A 21015-nucleotide genomic window follows, 5' to 3' on the forward strand; every position below is an offset into this window, starting at 1 on the left:
CAACACTCACGTGTTGTAGAGATGGTTTGTGAACCCAAATAGGGACCCGTGTAAAGTAGACAATGTTATTTTCGAGGAACACTGCAGAAAAAATTTGGAGAACCGATATTCGTAGCTGACTGCAGAATGATTTCACGGGCATCAACGTCCATTTGGCGCAAGAAGCACTAATACAGAGAAATTATGGTGTCTGTGGGGGCAAATATACAGTCGTTTTTCCCTTGCCGTATTTAATAGCGTAACAGGAGAGGAAATGACTAGTAGTGGTGAAAGGCAGCTTCCGCCATGCACCCTATTGTGACTTCTTGCGAGTATAGGGAGATGTTCATGTACATTTACAACAATGCTCAGCATGCCAGCAAGCGGTGTGTGACGGAGCGTGCTTCCAGCACCCCTAGCTGACAGTCTCTTTAGTGGACTTGTAGCATCTTCTAGGTGCCCTGCAAACAAAACACAGACTTTGGCTCGTCTTCCACTGAAGATTTTCTGCTTGATCGTTCCTATTAAAGTTGGCCCTAATTCTAATCCCTTGGCATTAGCTGAAATGGCTCCCTTTGAATTTGTGTCACTCATCGAGCAAAAGAAATATTACGGAGTCCTTCTAGTTCGTATGTGGGTGACACAAGACTTTTCATTGTTTAAAATCAGCTGCCATGCCGCGCGGGGTTGCTGCACGGTCTGTGGCATCTTGTCACGGTTCGCGCGGCTCCCCCTGTCGGAGGTTCGAGTCCTCCCTCGGGCATTGGTGTGTGTGTTGTCCTTATCATAAGTTAGTTTAAGTTGGGTTAAGTAGTTTGTAAACTTAGGGACCGATCACATCAGCAGTTTGATCGCATAAGCTCTTACCACAAATTTAATTAAAAAAAATTAATGTTCAACTGCCTCTTTGTGTACCGCACCGATAAATTTTCTAAATCATTTTGTTATTGCTTTGATCTTCTGATGACTTTACTAGATGGTAAAAGACAGCATCATCTGCAAACAATGGCTGCTCAGATTGCCTCCTAAATCGTTTTTGTAGATTAGGAACAGCAGAATGCCTACAACACTTCCTTGGGGAAGGGCAGATACCACTTTCGTTTTACTCGATGACTTTTGTGAACTGCTACCAGGCAAACAGGAATACGGGTGTGACCCGGATGAGAGGCGTCACGCCACGCTTCCCGTGGTTTGGCCGTCCTGCGGCAGACTTCCGCTGCGCCCGCCGTCATATTGAGCGCGCGCTCCCTGCGACGCGCACTGCTTCTGTTTGCTCCCCAGTGTCGACAGCGGACAATGCAGCCGGCGGCCGTAATTGCCACAGTGGCAGCTCTGCTTGCAGCAAACGGGACCTACTCGGTGCTGGATTGCGTCTGCTGGCACCTCAACAATGTTACTGACTCTGAACTCAGTTACGTTGAAGATATGTTGCAATGGTTCTACTGTGATGATGAAGGTAAGTGCTTTTTCGTGCAGTACAGACTGACAAGACGTTATCCACAGTGCAGTTTTCACTCACGCACAGGCGCCTTGGCTTTCAAAATGCTCTTATCAAAGGTTATACGTTTTCTCCCTGACAGTGAAGGACTGCCTTGGGGACAAACTGCACTTCATTCTCACCCTTTTCGGTCAATGTACTTTGTAATAACCTTTTGCATGTGAAAAATATCATAAAGTACGATTTGGAAAGACGGTAAATTAAGCATCTATATTTGCGAATTGAGCCCAAAACGTTTTTCATATGTGTGAGAATAGAGAGAAGTAAGATGTTGAGAAATACAACGAGTAGATTCTTTAAAACCAAAGCACCTTCTTGCATAATTTCTGCCGTACCTCGTCATAATAGCACCCTTTACGCATTTTACATAGTTCTGTATTCTACATAATCGTGGACATTGATACTACAATAAAAAACAATTCACAAGGAATATAGTGATGTCAAACGGGTCTTACCTACTTAACGTACAGCGATACATCGATAAGAAAGAGAATGAAATACAAACTAAGAAAACAATTTCGTTCGTTGCTAAGCACAATGAGGAGTGGAAAGTTCCGAGTGACAAGAGAAAATGGTGGGCTGCATTCTGCGCTTCAGAAATTAACATTCGCCGTTGTGTCATCGCTGTGCAGAGGACGTATCCTTAGCGGTACAGCACAGATATCGGTGGCTGATGCCTGACGTGGCTGGGACGGAGTTCACTACCTTGACTGCACTGTTTAATTTCCTAAACTAAGTAAAATATTTTTGTAGTTCTAAAATTACCTTAGAATGAGCCTGACAACGTTCGTAGGGCTGAATCGCCTGTAGACGTAAAGAAAAAGACCATCCTCCTTTCCTTTTTCGTGATGGATCTATGACTCTGTCGTTGAAATTTGGAAACCTGTGAATCGTTTTCTTTGCAATAGATAGCATGGCAAGATGAGACAGCGTATCTTCATCTCTGGTACTACTAAGAAACTGTTTGATCCGCGACAACGTGCGGAAACACGTCTCTGCTTCACAGCTTCTCATGGGACAGCAGCCGCTGATTTCAGCAAATTCCTGACGTCGCCAAAAGGTTCTTGCAGATTATTTTCATTGACAAACTTTATAAGGGCTCCTGCGGTTGAAACCTATTTCGAGAATAAATGGTCTGTAGCTCTGTTTTTAACTGAGCTTTACTTAAAACATTGATAGGACTGCGTAAGAGCAGATAGATCATTTTCAGGACACTAATTTTTCAATGAAAGAAAGAAGCGGTGTTTGAGTAAATTAGAGGGCAACAAGTGGCTGCAGAATTCAAACCTCTGTTTCTTCTGTGATATCATTAACATTGTCTCTAATTTTAAAAATTTCGTTTCGGAATAATGCTGCTGCTTGCTTTATTGAGGCGCGACCAGTGGTATATTTTTGAAATTGGCTGTACTAGATGTTCACGTTGGGCATACATACATATTATAAAAATGGATATATGTATGTATGTGTGTGTGTGTGTCTGTGTGTGTGTGTGTGTGTGTGTGTGTGTGTGTGTGTGTGTGTGTGTGTGTGGTTTGCAGATGTTCCACATCCCCTCCTGAACCGATTTCAACCAAACTTGCTACACACATACCTTACTGCCAGCAATGAATTGCTGTGGGGGTAATAACTACTCACCTATCATAGTTCAGGACACATAACGTCATAAACAGTGAGATGCGCGACAAATTGCCTCATAGTGCATGACGTCTAAATTTACTGCTTCTTCCCTACCACCTCTGTTCGCAGCACATTCTGCACACAGTACCGATGTACACCAGGGAATGTACCTGCAAAGTCGTGTCATTGCATGACGCAAGGACCAGGAGATGTCGCGTCATGAGTGATGAGCTGTGTGAAGAAATGCCGCGTCATGTATGAATTTTTAATACATTTATTCGTTAGAGCTGAGACACACACAGAGTCGAGTCCACTTAAGAGAAATCCCCGATACCTGGCAAAGCTTTCATCATCTTTCAGCTGCGAAGCGCAAATGGCTGTAGGCGAAAACATTAGCCACCTGTAGGGCTGCGAAGAGTCTATGCAGGCGTTTACAGAATCGCGGTCTAGACATGAGAATAAGCTGCGCTTACACTTCTGGAAATTATGCATATTTCGTTTCGTAATTTTAAGTGTTTTCATGAATACATATAAATGAAATTTTTTCGATATTACAGAAAAACACAGTTCAATTTTTGTTTTCATTTCTCATAGCAAATTGCCAAATGAATACCTGTACATTGCTGGGTTTGTCAGCTAGTTATTTTTATAAAATATCCCTAGCCGAAAGGAAATTTTTGTGTGATAGAGTTTTATGCTTAGACCACATGTTTGATTTACATTTGTTGTCTGGCTGCTGATATCTTCAATGTGTTTAAGACATTCTGGAGTGTCCTCTCTATTCACATTAACTGTGAGCACTTTTCACGATTTAAAGTTCCATGTAATGGCTGATCCGTGTGGGATTCTTTGTTTCACAACTGCATCTGGGACAGCCACTTTTCGAGGTGAATGACATAAAAGTATTGCTACCTCCGCAGTAGTTCTGAAAAACGGTTTCATTTGTTTGTTTCGACTTGTCGCTTGGGCAAAAATTAAGTTCAGTGAGTGTTCATAACAATGTACGTAGTACACGAAATGAAATGAAATGTCTTGTGACGAGGGCCTCCCGTCGGGTAGACCGTTCGTCTGGTGCAAGTCTTTCGATTTGACGCCACTTCGGCGACTTGCGCGTCGATGGGGATGAAATGATGATGATTAGGACAACCCAAGTCCCTGAGCGGAGAAAATCTCCGACCCAGCCGGGAATCGAACCCGGGCCCTTTGAATTGACAGTCTGTCGCGCTGACCACTCAGCTACCGGGGGCGGACATACACGAAATTATGCCCTTATATTACAGTTGATTGGATTTCTGTATGATGGTCACGCATGACGCTGGCGCCATCATAAATTTGAGATATTACGTTTTCTTTTGTTTCTTGGACAACATGGGCGAGTACATCTTTAATTGAATCAGCCAAGGAGGTACCACTGATAAGCGATTGATTTGAAAACATGCAAAATCTTTCAACCGGCTCTTCAGCAGATAACAGAAAACGAAATACTACCAGTAACTGAAATTTAGAAGCTACATCAGATGTTTCATCTGCTAACAGAGACACAAAATCTGTATTCGCTAGTTCTGCATTATCTTCGTCCTGACACACATGTAACGTACAGTCCAATAAATTCTTCTGTATACCACTGAGTGCACCTAAAAGACAGCAGAATTGTTCACGTGCTCTTTCACATCCGCAGCTGACGCGGAAGTGAAATTTACCCGTTCCCTAAGTATTCTAGGACTGTTAGATTGTACTGTTTCATCATGTACACGTAGCGCAAGTTCAGACTCACTGCAGAACTTTATCTTGGAAAGAACATTGCGAGTTTGTCTTATATCGCCGTTCTGTCTTTCTGTATTTTGCCTGAAAGCTAAGATGTTGCATAATTTCTGTTTTTCCGAGGAGTGATAAAGCTAAAAAAGTATTCTTATGTCCAATAGATTCCCCACGCTTCTTAAACGTCTCTGTTAGATGACTTACAAGGAAACTGTTAAGTGCGACGTCGCAGGAACAGTCTTTAGTAAGGCTTATTCGAAAGTGAAAATTATGGCCAGAAAAATATTAACTGGTGATGACACACCATATCCACGGAAAACGAGAGTCTGGGATGCGCAGAGATCAACCTTCTGTGGGGTGCATGTATTACACCTCACAAAATGGACATCGTCGACATCCAAGAAATGTTAGAAACAAACCATTAACTAGGACCATGGAAACCGAATGAAAATGGCGCGTCTCAGTGATCACAAAGGTTCGCACCATCGAGATCAAAGACGAGCTCCTTGGTAGCTACGAAGCGTGCAAGGCATCCAGTCTTGAAGAATGCATACAGAAATCACATTGGAGTAACAGGGTGACGAGAACTGATGGAAAGTGATGGCGTGCAACCGAATGCGAAACAGCATGTCGTGGAGCGTATCGTGAAACTGGCTGTCCTTTAAGGCGTTGATGCAGATAGCGCAATAATATGTTTTATACGCACAGAAAAGACAAACATGTGGAGGTTGAATTCATCTGGTGGTTCCAGGTGGTATGAACTGCAATGTCACACACTTTCCAGGCGCGATAGTTTGTTCTTTAGGAGTATGACTTTTATACGCAGACTACGAATGAAACAAAAGCAACTTATTTTGACGAGCTATTAGCCAATGTTCATACCATAGTTGAAGTTATCTAACGCCCGTTCTCCCACTCTTGCTTGCTATGATGTAAATATCCCCTACTGCCCTTGCCAAAATCACTCACATGAGAAAGAATGAAGGGGCGCAAAGCACCTCTTAGTTCCTGCAGAGCAATGAATAGCGTTCCAGCATATTTACCATCCGGTTAAAGAGTCAGTTAATTGCATACGAACTGATATTCCATGATCTTGATAGAATTCTCTTGATACCTTTAATTTCCAGGGTCCCTTTCATATGTGTTTCCTCTTCAAACGCAGATTGGTTGCAGTTGAAAACAAATTCCTTACTCTACGATAAGATAAGTTTGAATATCTCCCCTACAAATTTCTGGGCCGATTCCGTAGTGTGCTGTGCATCGTCAAGCTTCGTTTGAAATTTCATTATCCTACAATTCTGTAGCACAGTTTGACGTTAAGCAAGCATCCACCGGTTCTCTTGAAATCACTATATGTATGTCGCGCGCAGTTTGATGTGGATAACGTAGTAGGTCACCAGCATCTACATCCTGTAAATTGTATCGAACATCCTCGAAACGCGAAAACATTAGTTTTTGTGACAAGTGCGTCTTGTCTGTTCCATAACCGTAGTTTTTCTTATGCACTAACGGTCATATTTCTGCGAACTTCTTCAAAATACACTACTGGCCATTAAAATTGCTACACCGCGAAGATGACGTGCTACAGACGTGAAATTTAACCGACAGGAAGAAGATGCTGTGATATGCTAATGATTAGCTTTTCAGAGCATTCACACAAGGTTGGCGCCGGTGGCGACACCTACAACGTGCTGACATGAGGATAGATTTCAACCGATTTTCATAGACAAACAGCAGTTGACCGGCGTTGCCTGGTGAAACGTTGTTGTGATGCCTCGTGTAAGGAGGAGAAATGCGTACCATCACGTTTCCAACTTTGATAAAGGTCGGATTGTAGCCTATCGCAATTGCGGTTTATCGTATCGCGACATTGTTGCTCGCGATGGTAGAGATCCAATGACTGTTAACAGAATATGGAATCGGTGGGTTCCGGAGGGTTATACGGAACGCCGTGCTGGATCCCAACGGCCTCGTATCACTAGCAGTCGAGATGACAGGCATGGCTGTAACGGATCGTGCAGCCACGTCTCGATCCCTGAGTCAACAGGTGGGGACGTTTGCAATACAACAACCATCTGCACGAACAGATCGACGACGTTTGCAGCAGCATGGCAAAACTTCATTTTTTCGGATGAATCCAGGTTCTGTTTACAGCATCATGATGGTCGCACACGTGTTTGGCGACATCGCACTGAACGCACATTGGAAGTGTGTATTCGTCATCGCCACACTGGCGTATCACCTGGCGTGATGGAATGGGCTGCCATTGGTTACACGTCTCGGTCACCTCTTGTTCGCATTGACGGCACTTTGAAGAGTGGACGTTACATTTCAGATGTGTTAGTACCAGTGGCTCTGCCCTTCATTCGATGCCTGCGAAACTCTACATTTCAGCAGGATAATGCACGACCGTATGTTGCAGGTCCCATATGGGCCATTCTGGATACAGAAAATGTTCGACTGCTGCCCTGGCCAGCACATTCTCCAGATCTCTCACCAACTGAAAACCTCTGGTCAATGGTGGCCGAGCAACTGGCTCGTCACAATAAGCCAGTCACTACTCTTGATGAACTGTGGTATCGTGTTGAAGCTGCATGGGCAGCTGTACCTGTACACGCCTTCCACGCTCTATTTGACTCGATGCCCAGGCGTATCAAGGCCGTTATTACGGCCAGAGGTGGTTTTTCTGGGTACTGATTTTTCAGGATCTATGCACAGAAATTCCGTGAAAATGTAATCACTGTCAGTTCGAGTATAATCTATTTGTCCAATGAATACCCGTTTATCATCTGCATTTCTTCTTGGTGTAGTAATTTTAATGGCCAGTAGTGTATATTCGTAATTGTTGTTTTCCTACGCCACGGATGATTTTCAAATACAAAATTACGTTTAGTACCAACTCCTAGGACAACGACTGTCCTTCAGTACGTTTCACTGGAAACGGGAACTGGGGTCCCTGTCCGACAGTGTCGATTAACTACACCACACCTGTCTCAGTAAAACTTTCTTTCTATTGCCGTGCACGTATCATCACCACTATACGCCTTTTGTACATTGTTCGCACGACACCACCCATTCCACTGACTCATTTGCAGAAAGGCTAATCCTTCATCCGCCACTTCTTTCTCACTCAGCGAAATTTCTTGGGATTCTTTCTGACGGAATCTCAAATTCGGCTACTGTTACTGAAGATATAACGCAATGTTTGCTTTGTTTATCGTTGCCATTGCTCTGCTTTGTATCAACACCATTAGCACTGTAGCACTATCGTGAGTTACTCGTCGACTAAGCAGTTCAGCTACGCTCCGTAGCCTCGTGCTGTCGACAGCATTTGATACCTTCAGTCCCACCCCCTGTTGGCATCTGCAGCCAGTGTTGTGTTAGCACAGTAGGCAAAATGTGGGTCGTCGAATGACGTTAGATCTGACATGCCAAGGCATATACAGCTTGTGCCTTTACTCTTAGCTAACAGCAAACACGGAAAACTAAATGGGCTATTGGTAGGAGTGAAGCAGGAAATACAAATGTTGCTTTTACGTCCATTTACATTAACACACCTGGAGGATGCCTTTCCTCGGCTTGTTTACGCTTGCCTTAACTCGAGCTGAGGCGGCGGCCTCTGAATTTCATAGTTCCCTTCGAAGCTTTAAGGTGTTTCATCTAGAGAGATAATTTTTGTGTGTCCAGAGACCATGCCGCAAAGTTTCTGGCAGATGAGAACAGATAAGCACTTTTTAGTGCAAAGCCACTCTCTGCCACTCAGTGCCTTCATTGCTGCTTTATTTACGGCGAGGAACCGTATGTCAACCGCACTTGCACATCGGTCGACAATTTCAGTTCGATTATTTCTAAAATGATCTGAACATTTGATGAGTACTTAGCTATTACATTTGTTTTCTCCCTGCTCCGTAAGCGCTGAACGTTCCCACACAAGTACAAAGGGACAGAAGTGCAACTACTGCCTCGGAAGTGTACAGAACAACGAATGGCTGCTACTTACCTAACGAGATACCCTGGGTAAACACGGCTACAGCTAAGAGGAAAATACAGCTCAGAGGCGGATCCCAGAGATTAAAGCGAGAGGAGAGTGGTATGCCGACTACATCATTGGGAATTCCAGCTTTTCAGGCTGCGGTTACTTGACTGTGACGCAGTACTTGGCAGGTAGACTGTGATGAGACAGGCTAAGTGTGCGGCGCTCCAGGAGATGAGAGTACAGAATGCCCGGGGTCGTCATTCACCGCCCAGCCTGGACTGGAGATCTGAAGTCACCAGGAAAGGCTCCCACCGGCTGCCGCTCCAGTCTGGAGCGCCCTGCCGCCTGCAGCCCAGCTGCCTCTCGGCCAGCCTGGAGTCTCCTCTCCAGCCCCGCACTGCCAGCTCTGACACCAACGTAAGACTGTATCTGCTCCGCCGTTCTGCAAAGGTTTATGAGCACGGGTCCATATGTCTTATTCCCAATCTCGCCAATCAAACCAGTTAACGATAAGTGTGATTTTCACTTAAATATTACTGTCTGCGCCTAGCCAGGTACATGGCACGTTCCTGTGGTAGCGGTGCTAACTCTGTCAAGCTGGGGCAGAACAGCATGGCTGACATGCGACATTAATTTATTTTGTTGAAAGGATGTCGAAAATATCGCAAGCGAGCTGTCTCAAGGACTCAGAAATGTAACAGCTGCGATCAGTGTAACCAATTACGTATGGTATACCGAGTGGCTCCCCGTGAGATGGGCGAGAGTGCAACGTGGCATTCTCCGCTCTGCTCAGGGCCTCGATGCACGGATCTTCCACACCGATGCTGCAGACAGAACTTCGGCTCATACGGAATGACGGCACAGTGTCCAGTGTTGTACTGTCGGCGCAGCTCTTCCCGCTTCCTCGTCAAGGGGAGCCGCAGCAGTGGCCGCCGTGCTGACAGTCGGCTGACTTGTTGACCTTTTGCTTGTAAAAGTGTGCAGCACACCTCACGCCGTGTCCATTATCGTTCGCTGCAGCTCTCTTAGTGTTTCACTTTCAGTAGCTGCTGGTACTGATGTGCATATGAGTAGCCCGTGGAAGCTCGTGAGTCAGAGTGCAGACCTCGAGGTGACTGACGAACGTTTTGCAGCTTGGTCACCGGGGATCGCAAAGTGCGACAGCCTGGAGCAGCCGTCCCCCGCGTGGTCAGCTGCGCAGCGCCTGGCAGACCGCCTCTGGCACTCCGAACTGCCGCCGCCGCCAGCAGGTGGAGCGGAGGAGGGAGGGGGGTGCGCCGGCGCCCTGGCGCAGCTCCGCCGCCTCTCGTGGCCCGAATCCGTGGATATCCTCGAGGAGCTCGACTGCCGGATCGCTGACGACTGTATCGACTCCCGCTGTGTACCGAGGTATGTAGACCACTCGACGCCATTACTACTAACCGTACAACTAACTCTTTCTCCTATCCTTAAATTTATTCTCAATACTGTCACCTACTTTTCCTATTTTGCGATACTAACTATCAGCCAATAAGCGCACATTTGTGAGACCCAAAGAGAAAGCGCGCTAATACCTTCTGCCGCCGCCTATTCTGTTGACACTTTCCACCGAGCAGTCAATGGAATGTGCCTCGTGGCATACGTCTCTCTCCGCTCGTTGTCTCCTCATATCGCTACAGCAGACAGTAAATCATCTGATGATGACAGTCAAAGACTGAAAGCGGTAACTAACAATAAAAGCCTTTCATCCAGACTGCTTGCCTTACTAAAATTGAATTTATATTCCTATTTCCCAACCGTATTATCAAAAATCAATAAAAGTACAGCGTCGTTTGAGTTGACAACAGCTGTAGCTCGATATCGTTGTTAGTTGTAAATTAGTTCAAAAGTAAACAATAAACACTGCAAGTGGCTAAATTAATTACTTTTCGAAAGAAGCAATTATAGAGTCAACACCCTGCACCACCAGATTACAGTAATACTCCACAACATTTTCTGTATATACGTAATTAAAATCTCTAACATGGCAGCAGTCAGCAACAGTAAAATTATGGAAGCCATAGGAATCGTACAGCCAACCAGTGGCACGTCAGATGTTTATTCACACTTTTACCTTGCTTTACTGTTCATTAAGCCATGTGGCTATACCTTAGCATTTATATGGTATATGGGTCATTTTAGTGTTGACTGAGCTTTATGACCTGTTTTCTCTTTTCACACAATAAATTTACACACGTTACTACTTCTTCCAAGAAAGAAAGGTTTATATCTGTTTAAAACTAGGTAAGGATTCGAATAAACTTGTGAAGTACAACTAGCTGGTGCATGATTCCCATTCTTTCCATACATCATTAACTTATAGTAAGACAGTCACATTCAAGCCAACTTTTGCTTCAAGGATCATGAAATGGCATTACGGTATTACCGCCTCTAGCCTCGAAGACTTCGTCAACTCGGCGGGGAAGAGAGTTCCGAAAGTTTCTTCAGATACGCAGCATCTGACCGAGGCCTCCCAGTGACGCATCAGATCCCACAGAGCTACCAGTGTGTGGGGACGTCGGCTGCCACGTCTCGGCTGATGTTCCAGACAGTACCGTGCAACGTCTGCGGCTCTGAGACCAGGTAGTCTAGTGGTCGCATCGATGTGCTGTAGCGCGCCTGAGTGTTCGTGAAACCGGGAGTGTATGCACGCAGCCCCGGGAACACGACTGTGTGTGTCATCTTCAACAACGCAAGTGTCCTGAGAATAGGGCAACACTTCGTCACCGACAATGTTGAAATAAACGTGCTGGTTCAGGTTCACACTGACCGTAGTGACTGAATCCAAGTCGCGGTGATAGAAACACTCCTATGACACCATGGAACCACCAGTGGCTTGAACTGAATCCTCTATAGGCCGTCGTCCCATCGCCACCTCCACAATTTCAGAAGAGGCGAAATCGCGCGACTCGTGTGACGCACCTCCACCCAGCCACTGTCCGTCTCTGTGTGGTTTGGCCCACTCAAGCCGCGCAGCTGTGTGTGTCTGTGTGAGCGGCGGTCGCTGACTCCAAATGTCGAGTCTGTGCAGCCGCCTTCCGAACGATTGCTAGGCAGTTGGTTCAGATGGAGCTGCTTTGCCAGGCAATGGCAATTTGCGTCTGGTTTGAAACCGATCGCCAGTCACTTGGAGTGACACTCGTCAACAGCCCTGTCGGCTAGGATCTTTTTACGCCACTGCCTCACATCAGTACGAGTGGTTCACCATTCGTTGCAGATACTTGGACAGTCCACATTGATAGACCAACAGATCGTGTAACTTTACTAGTGGTGTGGTCGTGGACATGACGAAACGCAAAAATTCCTTTCTGCCAATTCTCGACATCTCCACGTCGACGCAGGTGACCGCCCTGATCCCACGCCAGCGACTGGCACGTACACACCGCGATTGTCACCTCACCGTCACCACTGACGTCAGCGGTGGAGCGTCACGTGACCTCCTGGTTCCTCCCCTGCAGCTCGGCATCCAGCCCTCCAAAGCGACCTCTGTGCTCAATTAAGTGGAGGCATAGCATTTGGTCTGATGACATTAGTTCATGCTTTCCAGAAGCTCTGCGTTTTGTACACTTTTAGCCAACACTTAATTCGTCTATGATAAGCATCAGTTGGCAAATAACTTTGTAGTTGGCGACTTCAAGCACACTTTGTTCGTTTTTAATTTCACTCATAAATGGTGTACCATAATCGGCGGATTACTTTCTTTCTACAAAAGACATACCGTTTTACGATCGCCACCCAAGTGTTGTTATTGCTGTTAGAGGCATATGTGTACTGTTCACTGAACATACATAAATTTCCAGTCTTAGTTCCTCATTTGCATATAATGCCATTTTAATATCATAAAGGAAAACGTTCCTGATGTTCTGTAACTACTATTTACATAATCATGGACTAGAATTTATGTTCTTATGCTGAGATATGATGGGTTGTGATTAAATTCGTAACATCTGCACAACATTGGGAAAATGTTTCCGTTGTGATATTATTTTCGTGCTCTGTCGATCATCGAACGATAATTCATTTACTTAGTTTCATTTTCTGTCAAATATGGTAATGTCTCCGTCATACACACATCAAAAAAAGTTTTGCATCACCCCAGTTCCCAGAACTGCTGAAGATAGACGTTGATTATGGATATTGTATCACAGTTACAGTCCCTTCGACTGTTCAGAGATGTCACTAAACCCGCCCAAAGACGTAAACAACCGTGCATGAGCAGCGCTTATTAGACGGAAGGGGTCCTACAGTTCCAGTCGTTCCACCAGGAAGGAGGTACACGGCTGGTGTTGTCTGTAGTTCAACCATGCCTAGACGGTCAATACCGCAGTTCGATCGCGTCCGCATTGTTACTTCGTGCCAGGAAGGGCTCTGAACAGGAGAAGTGTCCAGGCTTCTCGGAGTGAACCAAAGCGATGTTGTTCGGACATGGAGGAGATACAGAGAGACAGGAACTGCAATTCACAGGCCTCGCTCAGGCCGCCCAAGGGCTACTACTACTTCAGTGGATAACCGCTACCTACGGATTATGGCTCGGAGAAACCCTGACAGCAACGCCACTATGTTGAATAACGCTTTTCGTGCAGCCACAGGACGTCCTGTTACAACTGAAACTGTGCGCAGTCGGCTGCATAATGCGCAACTTCACTCCCGACGTCCGTGGCGAAGTCCATCTTTGGAACCACGACACGGTGCAGCGCGGTACGTGACCCACCAACCAATCTGAGGGATCTACGCCGATTCGCCGTTGAGGAGTGAGACAATCTGGACCAACAGTGCCTTGAAGAACTTGTGGATAGCACGCCACGACGAATACAGGCATGTATCAATGCCAGAGGACGTGCTACTGGGTATTAGAGGTACCAGTGTGTACAGCATCTGGACCACCACCTCTGAAGGTCTCGCTGTATGGTGGAACAACGTGCAACGTGTGGTTTTCATGAGCAATAAAAAGGGCGGAAATGACGTTTATGTTGATATCTATTCGAATTTTCTGTACAGGTTCGGGAACTCTCGGAACTGATGTGATGCAATCTATTTTTTGATGTGTGTATTAAGTAGTGAAATTCATCTCAACATATCCATTTCTTACTAAGCAAGCTAATAAGACTGCTGAAACGTTGACCTGTCACACTCAAAAGGGTAATTAGATTAGGAAGGAACACTCTAAAGCAGTAGATGAATTGTCCTATTCAGGCAGCAACATAATTATTTGCAGCCGAAGTAGACAGGATATAAAATTGGCTAGGGCTTGGAAAACATCTTTGGAAAAGTGTAATTTTCTTGCTGTTTAACATAAGTTTGACCTTTAGGCAGTCATTTCTTAAGGTACTTGTCACGAGTGTAGTCTTGCATGGAGTGAAACATGGATGGTAAGCAGCTGACACAAGAAGAGAATATGAGTTACTGAGATGTAGTGCTAGAGCGAACTGCTGAAGAATAGGTGTTTAGATGATTTAATTAATGAGAAGATACTGAATCGAATTAGAGACAGTAAAAAATATGCCACAACTTGACTGACAGAAGGGATCAGTTGACAGAACACCTCCTGGGACGTCAGCGAATCGTCAGTTTGGTAATGGAGAAGTAGTGTGTGGAGAAAAACTTGTAGAGGGACACCGAGTGATGAGTACAGCAAACAGGTTCAGATGAATGCAGGCTGCAGTAGTGGAGGGGCTCGCACAGGATACTGTAGCATGGAGAGCGGCATCAAACCGGTCTCCGAACTAACAATGACAACGACAAATAACTACGACAATTGTAATTATAACAGAAATAACGTTATTTCTCACTAATCTGAAATCTGAATCTTGCTGACAGATGAAACTGTGTGTCAGGCCGGCACTCAAACCCAGTCCTCCTCCTTTTGTGGACACTTCTCACACCGACTGTAGTACCGAGATATGAACAACAATGTGGGCATTGTCGGTCCGCCTTGATGCAAAATATTTTTGTTGTACATTTATTTATTCAATGCCCATGTTGGTTTCAGAGACAAATATCGCCATCAATGTAAAACATGCAGAAAATAGCACAGTTATAAAACGCTGTAAAACGTTATACATGTTTACTGTTTCTTTTTAAATATTGTGTTCTGTGGGTATTTTCATAATAGCTTATTTTTTATACTTTACAGCGTGGTTTTAAGATTCTTGTTGGTGTTTGGGGCATATTTTTTGTGTTTTTCTGTTGCCGTTTTTCTCAAAATAAATCATGTCATTTGCAACTGTGTGAGCGACTATTAGTAAACAAATACGAAAACGTGAACTTATGTATGTCAGCGTTATGCAGTTGGGACTACGGTAGTGTTGTGGATACAGTTTTGGAGTGTACTAGGCTGTTACATAGTTTCTCGTGTACTCATGTTCGCTGGACGGCTTGCAGCTAGTTCTATACACAGAAAAACATAAGCGTCGCACTTCTTTCATAATGCATAACGTTACGCCAACTTGCCGCTGGCGTGTCTCGTGAGAAATGTATCACACGTTGCAAGAAGGTTATGAAAATTTAAGCACGAGTTCTGACGACTTCCGTTCCTCATTTATGTGTCTCTGTCTGATGGGCGAGTGGTTCTTTTGCAAGTATGTGCTTTCTGTTGTGTGTCGTGCGTCAGTTCTCCCAGAGCAGTGAAGATTGTGTCGTTGAAAAGTGTTGTTTCTTCGATTATTACGTTTTTCCCTTCCACTATTGCTTTTTGTATGTAATAATTTTCTTCTGTTGTTGTTGGTGTAGACAGAAAAACTTCTTGAATAGAATAAAATGACCAACCTAAGTGATTATCCAACACAAAGATATCAAAGGAACCCAAAGGCATTAATAAAAAGCATCACACGCATCCTCACACAGAACGAGACAAAAAGAATGATACAAAGGAATCCTAAAGCTCCACTCTTAACAGGCCTCCCAAAGGTCCACAAACTTCTCATTCTAGTCAGGCCAGCGGTGGACTTCAGAGAGACACATGTACACATTCCTAGAGAAAACATACACATACCCAAACTTCAAAACGCCAGAAGACATAATAGAGAAAATTAAGAACATCCCCCCAACAGCAAAACTTGTATCTTCTGACATTACATCCATGTACACACACATACTCACAGAAGAAACTATAAACACTATAGAACAACAGCTAAAGTACAAGAAATTCCCAGAAAGACAAATAAATGAAATCTCATCCACTTCACTTTCAGCAACAACTTGTGTTTGCAAAAAGAGGGGCTAGCCATGGGATATCCCCTCAGTGGGAAATTAGTAGGCATATTCTTGGATCGTATAGAGAACACAATATTCAACAACTTTTTAAAACAAGATGAGTACAAAATAATTGACTGGTACCGATACGAGGATGACATAATTGTCTTATAGATGAAACACAAAACAGTTGAAGAGCTACACAGTAACATCAACACAGTACTACCTCAGTCCCACTTCGCAAATGAAAGAGAAAAAAAAAAAAAATCTGAAATTCTTGAATCTTACAGTTACAAGAAACAAGCACCAACATTATTTTTCCATCTTCAGAAAACCCACATCCACAACCGCTGCTACCCCTATCTCATCCAACCACCATACATTCAGTAAATATGCCAGCTTTGCACCGATGCTCCACAGGATAAACAGAACACGTCTTAAACTGAAGAGTACACACAGGAACTAAATATAATCAAACACAGCCGGCCGGAGTGGCCGAGCGTTTCTAGGCGCTACAGTCTGGAACCACGCGACCGCTACGGCCGCAGGTTCGAATCCTGCATCGGGCATGGAAGTGTGTAATGTCCTTAGGTTAGTTAGGTTTACGTAGTTCTAAGTTCTAGGGGACTGATGACCACAGCAGTTAATTCCCATAGTGCTCAGAGCCATTTGAACCATTTATAATCAAACTGCTGTTGAAAATGACTACAAAACAGATATCATAAACAAGCTCAACAGCAAGGTAAATATGAAACATAAAAATAGTGGCCACCCACTCAAAAGCACAAGCAAAGAATCTGAAAACCCACAGGCCAAACACACAGACAACACAGCAGGCCACATCACTTCAGGAAACGGAAACATATGGTACACACTGACATACAGTAAAAAAATATCACATAGAACTGGAAACATCTTGAAAAAGCAAGGCATCCCAATAATATTCTATACAAACAACATAATTCATAAAAGGCTAAGACCAGACAAAAGAATCTCAGAAAAATTCAGCATGCTGGAATATACCAGCTCTCATGTAACTGCTATCAGGCCTAACCCACGGGAGAAACAATCAAAAATATCCGAACGAAGTACACAGAGTCCTAAAAAGTGACAGCACACATTCCACTTTCGCAAGACACCCAATGAACAAAAACTGTACCTCTACTAACATCGAAAGTGAACAGAAGTCGTGAGAAATGGTTCAAATGGCTCTGAGCACTTAAAGCGACTTAACTGCTGTGGTCATCAGTCCCCTAGAACTTAGAACTACTTAAACCTAACTAACCTAAGGACATCACACACATCCATGCCCGAGGCAGGATTCGAACCTGCGACCGTAGCGGTCACACTGCTCCAGACTGTAGCGCCTAGAACCGCACGGCCACTCCGGCCGGCGAAGTCGTCAGAACTTCCGATACAATTTTCATAGCGTCCTTGTAACATGCGATACTTTTCTCGCGACACATGCTAATGGCAAGATGGCGTAATGTTTTGGATTATGAACGAAGTGCGAAACTTACGTTTTTCTGTGTGTAAAATTAGCTGAAAGCCGTGCCGCGAACGTAAGTACACGAGAAACTATGTAACAACCGAGTACACATCAAAACTCTATCCACAACACTACGGCAATCCCAACTGTATAACGCTGACATACATAAGTTAATGTTTATGTATTTGTTTAGTAATAGCCGCTCATATAGTTGCAGATGACATAACCTATGCAGCGAAAAACGGAAACAGAGGCACACAGAAAATATGCCCCAAACACCAACAACAATCTTAAAACCATGCTGTACTGCATAATAAATAAGGTATTATGAAAGTACTCACGGAAAACAGGATTTATAAAACAAACAGTACACATATAATAATGTTTTACAGTGTTTTATAACTGTGCTATTCTCTGCATGTTTTAGATGTAAAGACCCCATGACCCATTAATGATGGCGACATTTGTCACTGAAACTACACTCCTGGAAATTGAAATAAGAACACCGTGAATTCATTGTCCCAGGAAGGGGAAACTTTATTGACACATTCCTGGGGTCAGATACATCACATGATCACACTGACAGAACCACAGGCACATAGACACAGGCAACAGAGCGTGCACAATGTCGGCACTAGTACAGTGTATATCCACCTTTCGCAGCAATGCAGGCTGCTATTCTCCCATGGAGACGATCGTAGAGATGCTGGATGTAGTCCTGTGGAACGGCTTGCCATGCCATTTCCACCTGGCGCCTCAGTTGGACCAGCGTTCGTGCTGGACGTGCAGACCGCGTGAGACGACGCTTCACCCAGTCCCAAACATGCTCAATGGGGGACAGATCCGGAGATCTTGCTGGCCAGGGTAGTTGACTTACACCTTCTAGAGCACGTTGGGTGGCACGGGATACATGCGGACGTGCATTGTCCTGTTGGAACAGCAAGTTCCCTTGCCGGTCTAGGAATGGTAGAACGATGGGTTCGATGACGGTTTGGATGTACCGTGCACTATTCAGTGTCCCCTCGACGATCACCAGTGGTGTACGGCCAGTGTAGGAGATCGCTCCCCACACCATGATGCCGGGTGTTGGCCCTGTGTGCCTCGGTCGTATGCAGTCCTGATTGTGGCGCTCACCTGCACGGCGCCAAACACGCATACGACCATCATTGGCACCAAGGCATAAGCGACTCTCATCGCTGAAGACGACACGTCTCCATTCGTCCCTCCATTCACGCCTGTCGCGACACCACTGGAGGCGGGCTGCACGATGTTGGGGCGTGAGCGGAAGACGGCCTAACGGTGTGCGGGACCGTAGCCCAGCTTCATGGAGACGGTTGCGAATGGTCCTCGCCGATACCCCAGGAGCAACAGTGTCCCTAATTTGCTGGGAAGTGGCGGTGTGGTCCCCTACGGCACTGCGTAGGATCCTACGGTCTTGGCGTGCATCCGTGCGTCGCTGCGGTCCGGTCCCAGGTCGACGGGCACGTGCACCCTCCGCCGAGCACTGGCGACAACATCGATGTACTGTGGAGACCTCACGCCCCACGTGTTGAGCAATTCGGCGGTACGTCCACCCGGCCTCCCGCATGCCCACTATACGCCCTCGCTCAAAGTCCGTCAACTGCACATACGGTTCACGTCCACGCTGTCGCGGCATGCTACCAGTGTTAAAGACTGCGATGGAGCTCCGTATGCCACGGCAAACTGGCTGACACTGACGGCGGCGGTGCACAAATGCTGCACAGCTAGCGCCATTCGACGGCCAACACCGCGGTTCCTGGTGTGTCCGCTGTGCCGTGCGTGTGATCATTGCTTGTACAGCCCTCTCGCAGTGTCCGGAGCAAGTATGGTGGGTCTGACACACCGATGTCAATGTGTTCTTTTTTCCATTTCCAGGAGTGTATATTGGGGAATAACTAAACAAAAAGTCGTTTTGCATCCAGAAGGACTCACAGTTCCCTTTCTTTGTATGCAAACACCATCTGGAAGAGTTCCAAATAAAATTATTCTATGGAGACATGACTCACGACTTGTACTCACAGCTTCAGTTTTGACATTTTCTTTTCTCCGGCACCTCGTTCTCGGAATGATAAGATGTCAGCCACGGCATTTTGGTATGCATGTTCCTGTCTTGGAAGAGGCGTATGAAGAGCTGGAAAGAAGACAGGACGACAGGCAACTCCTACGGATAGCTAAAGCAAGAGATAAGGCGACCAAGGACATAACATCAGTGATGCCGATAAAGGATAAATCAGGTGTAGTATCATACGACCTTGAGAAAATCCTGAATAGGTGGTGGGAGTACTTTTAAAGCCTATTGAATGAGGGCCGGTCGGAGTGGCCGAGCGGTTCTAGGCACTACAGTCTGGACCCGCGCGACCGCTACGGTCGCAGGTTCGAATCCTGTCTCGGGCATGGATGTGCGTGATGTCCTTAGGTTAGTTAGGTTTAAGTAGTTCTAAGTTATAGGGGACTGATGACCTCAGAAGTTAAGTCCCATAGTGCTCAGAGCCATTTCAACATATTGTATGAGGAAAATGTATAAGAGAAGTATAAGTATGGAGATACAAATGAAAGAATGACCCAAAGTATAAGTAGGAAAGAAGTCCAACATGCGATGAAGAAAATGAAAAATGGGAGGCCCTAGGAGCTGACCAAATACCAATAGAAGCATGGAGAAGCCTGGAAGAACAGGGTACTGATATTCTCTGGGATCTAATGTAGAAGATCTGGAAAGGAGAAAGAACGCCGCATGTGTGGAGAAGCAGTATACTTCTATATAAGGGCAATTAAAGAACGCCGCATGTGTGGAGAAGCAGTATACTTCTATATAAGGGCAATTATAGAGGGATAAAAGTGATGTCCCACACAATGAAGATCTTGGAAAAGATATTCGAGAACAGGGTGCGTCTAGAAACCGACGTGTGTAAAGAACAGTTTGGATTTATGCCGGGAAGAGGAAGAACCAACAAAGGATGCGAAAAATCTATATGTTAACCTGGAAGGAGAACAACTAATGATCAAGAAATTTAAATACCTAGGCTCTTACATGAAAAGTAATGGAGGACTGGAGGTCGAAATACAGCAAAGGATAAATAGTTATGGATGAACTGGAGGAAACTGAGCTGAGTACTGTGTGATAAGAAGGTTAGCTGCAGAATGAAAGGAAAGTTTTACAAGTCTGTGGTGAGGCCTGCGATGCTGTACAGTGCAAAAACTTGCCCAATTACAAAAGTCCAAGAGAAAAAGATGGAAGTGGCTGAAATGAGAATGATAAGGTGGATGAGTGGGGTGACACGAAAGGATAGACTAAGGAAAGTGTACACCAGGGGAACAGTGAAAGTGGAGCCCATAGGGAAGAAGATCCAAGGAAGTAGTTTGAGATGGTATTTACACGTGCAGAGAAGAGGGGAGTACTATGCGGGGAGAAGAGTTGAAGACCTAGAAATCGAAATATCAAGGAGAAGTGGAAGACCGAAACTGAGCTGG

General features: G+C 45.1%; 1 protein-coding gene across 1 annotated transcript in view; it reads left to right on the top strand.

Moving 5' to 3' along the window:
* The first annotated feature begins 1262 nt into the window (after positions 1-1262).
* The window catches only part of LOC126426769 (uncharacterized), an 80534-nt gene continuing 60781 nt past the window's right edge, over positions 1263-21015 (top strand). The window contains exons 1-2 of the mRNA XM_050088757.1: positions 1263-1435; positions 9962-10217. Of these exons, the coding sequence (XP_049944714.1) occupies positions 1276-1435; positions 9962-10217 (416 nt within the window). The 5' untranslated portion in view covers positions 1263-1275. The remainder of the gene's footprint in view (positions 1436-9961; positions 10218-21015) is intronic.

The sequence above is a fragment of the Schistocerca serialis genome, chromosome 11 (genome assembly GCF_023864345.2).
Source record: "Schistocerca serialis cubense isolate TAMUIC-IGC-003099 chromosome 11, iqSchSeri2.2, whole genome shotgun sequence".
Taxonomy (NCBI): Eukaryota; Metazoa; Arthropoda; class Insecta; order Orthoptera; family Acrididae; genus Schistocerca; species Schistocerca serialis.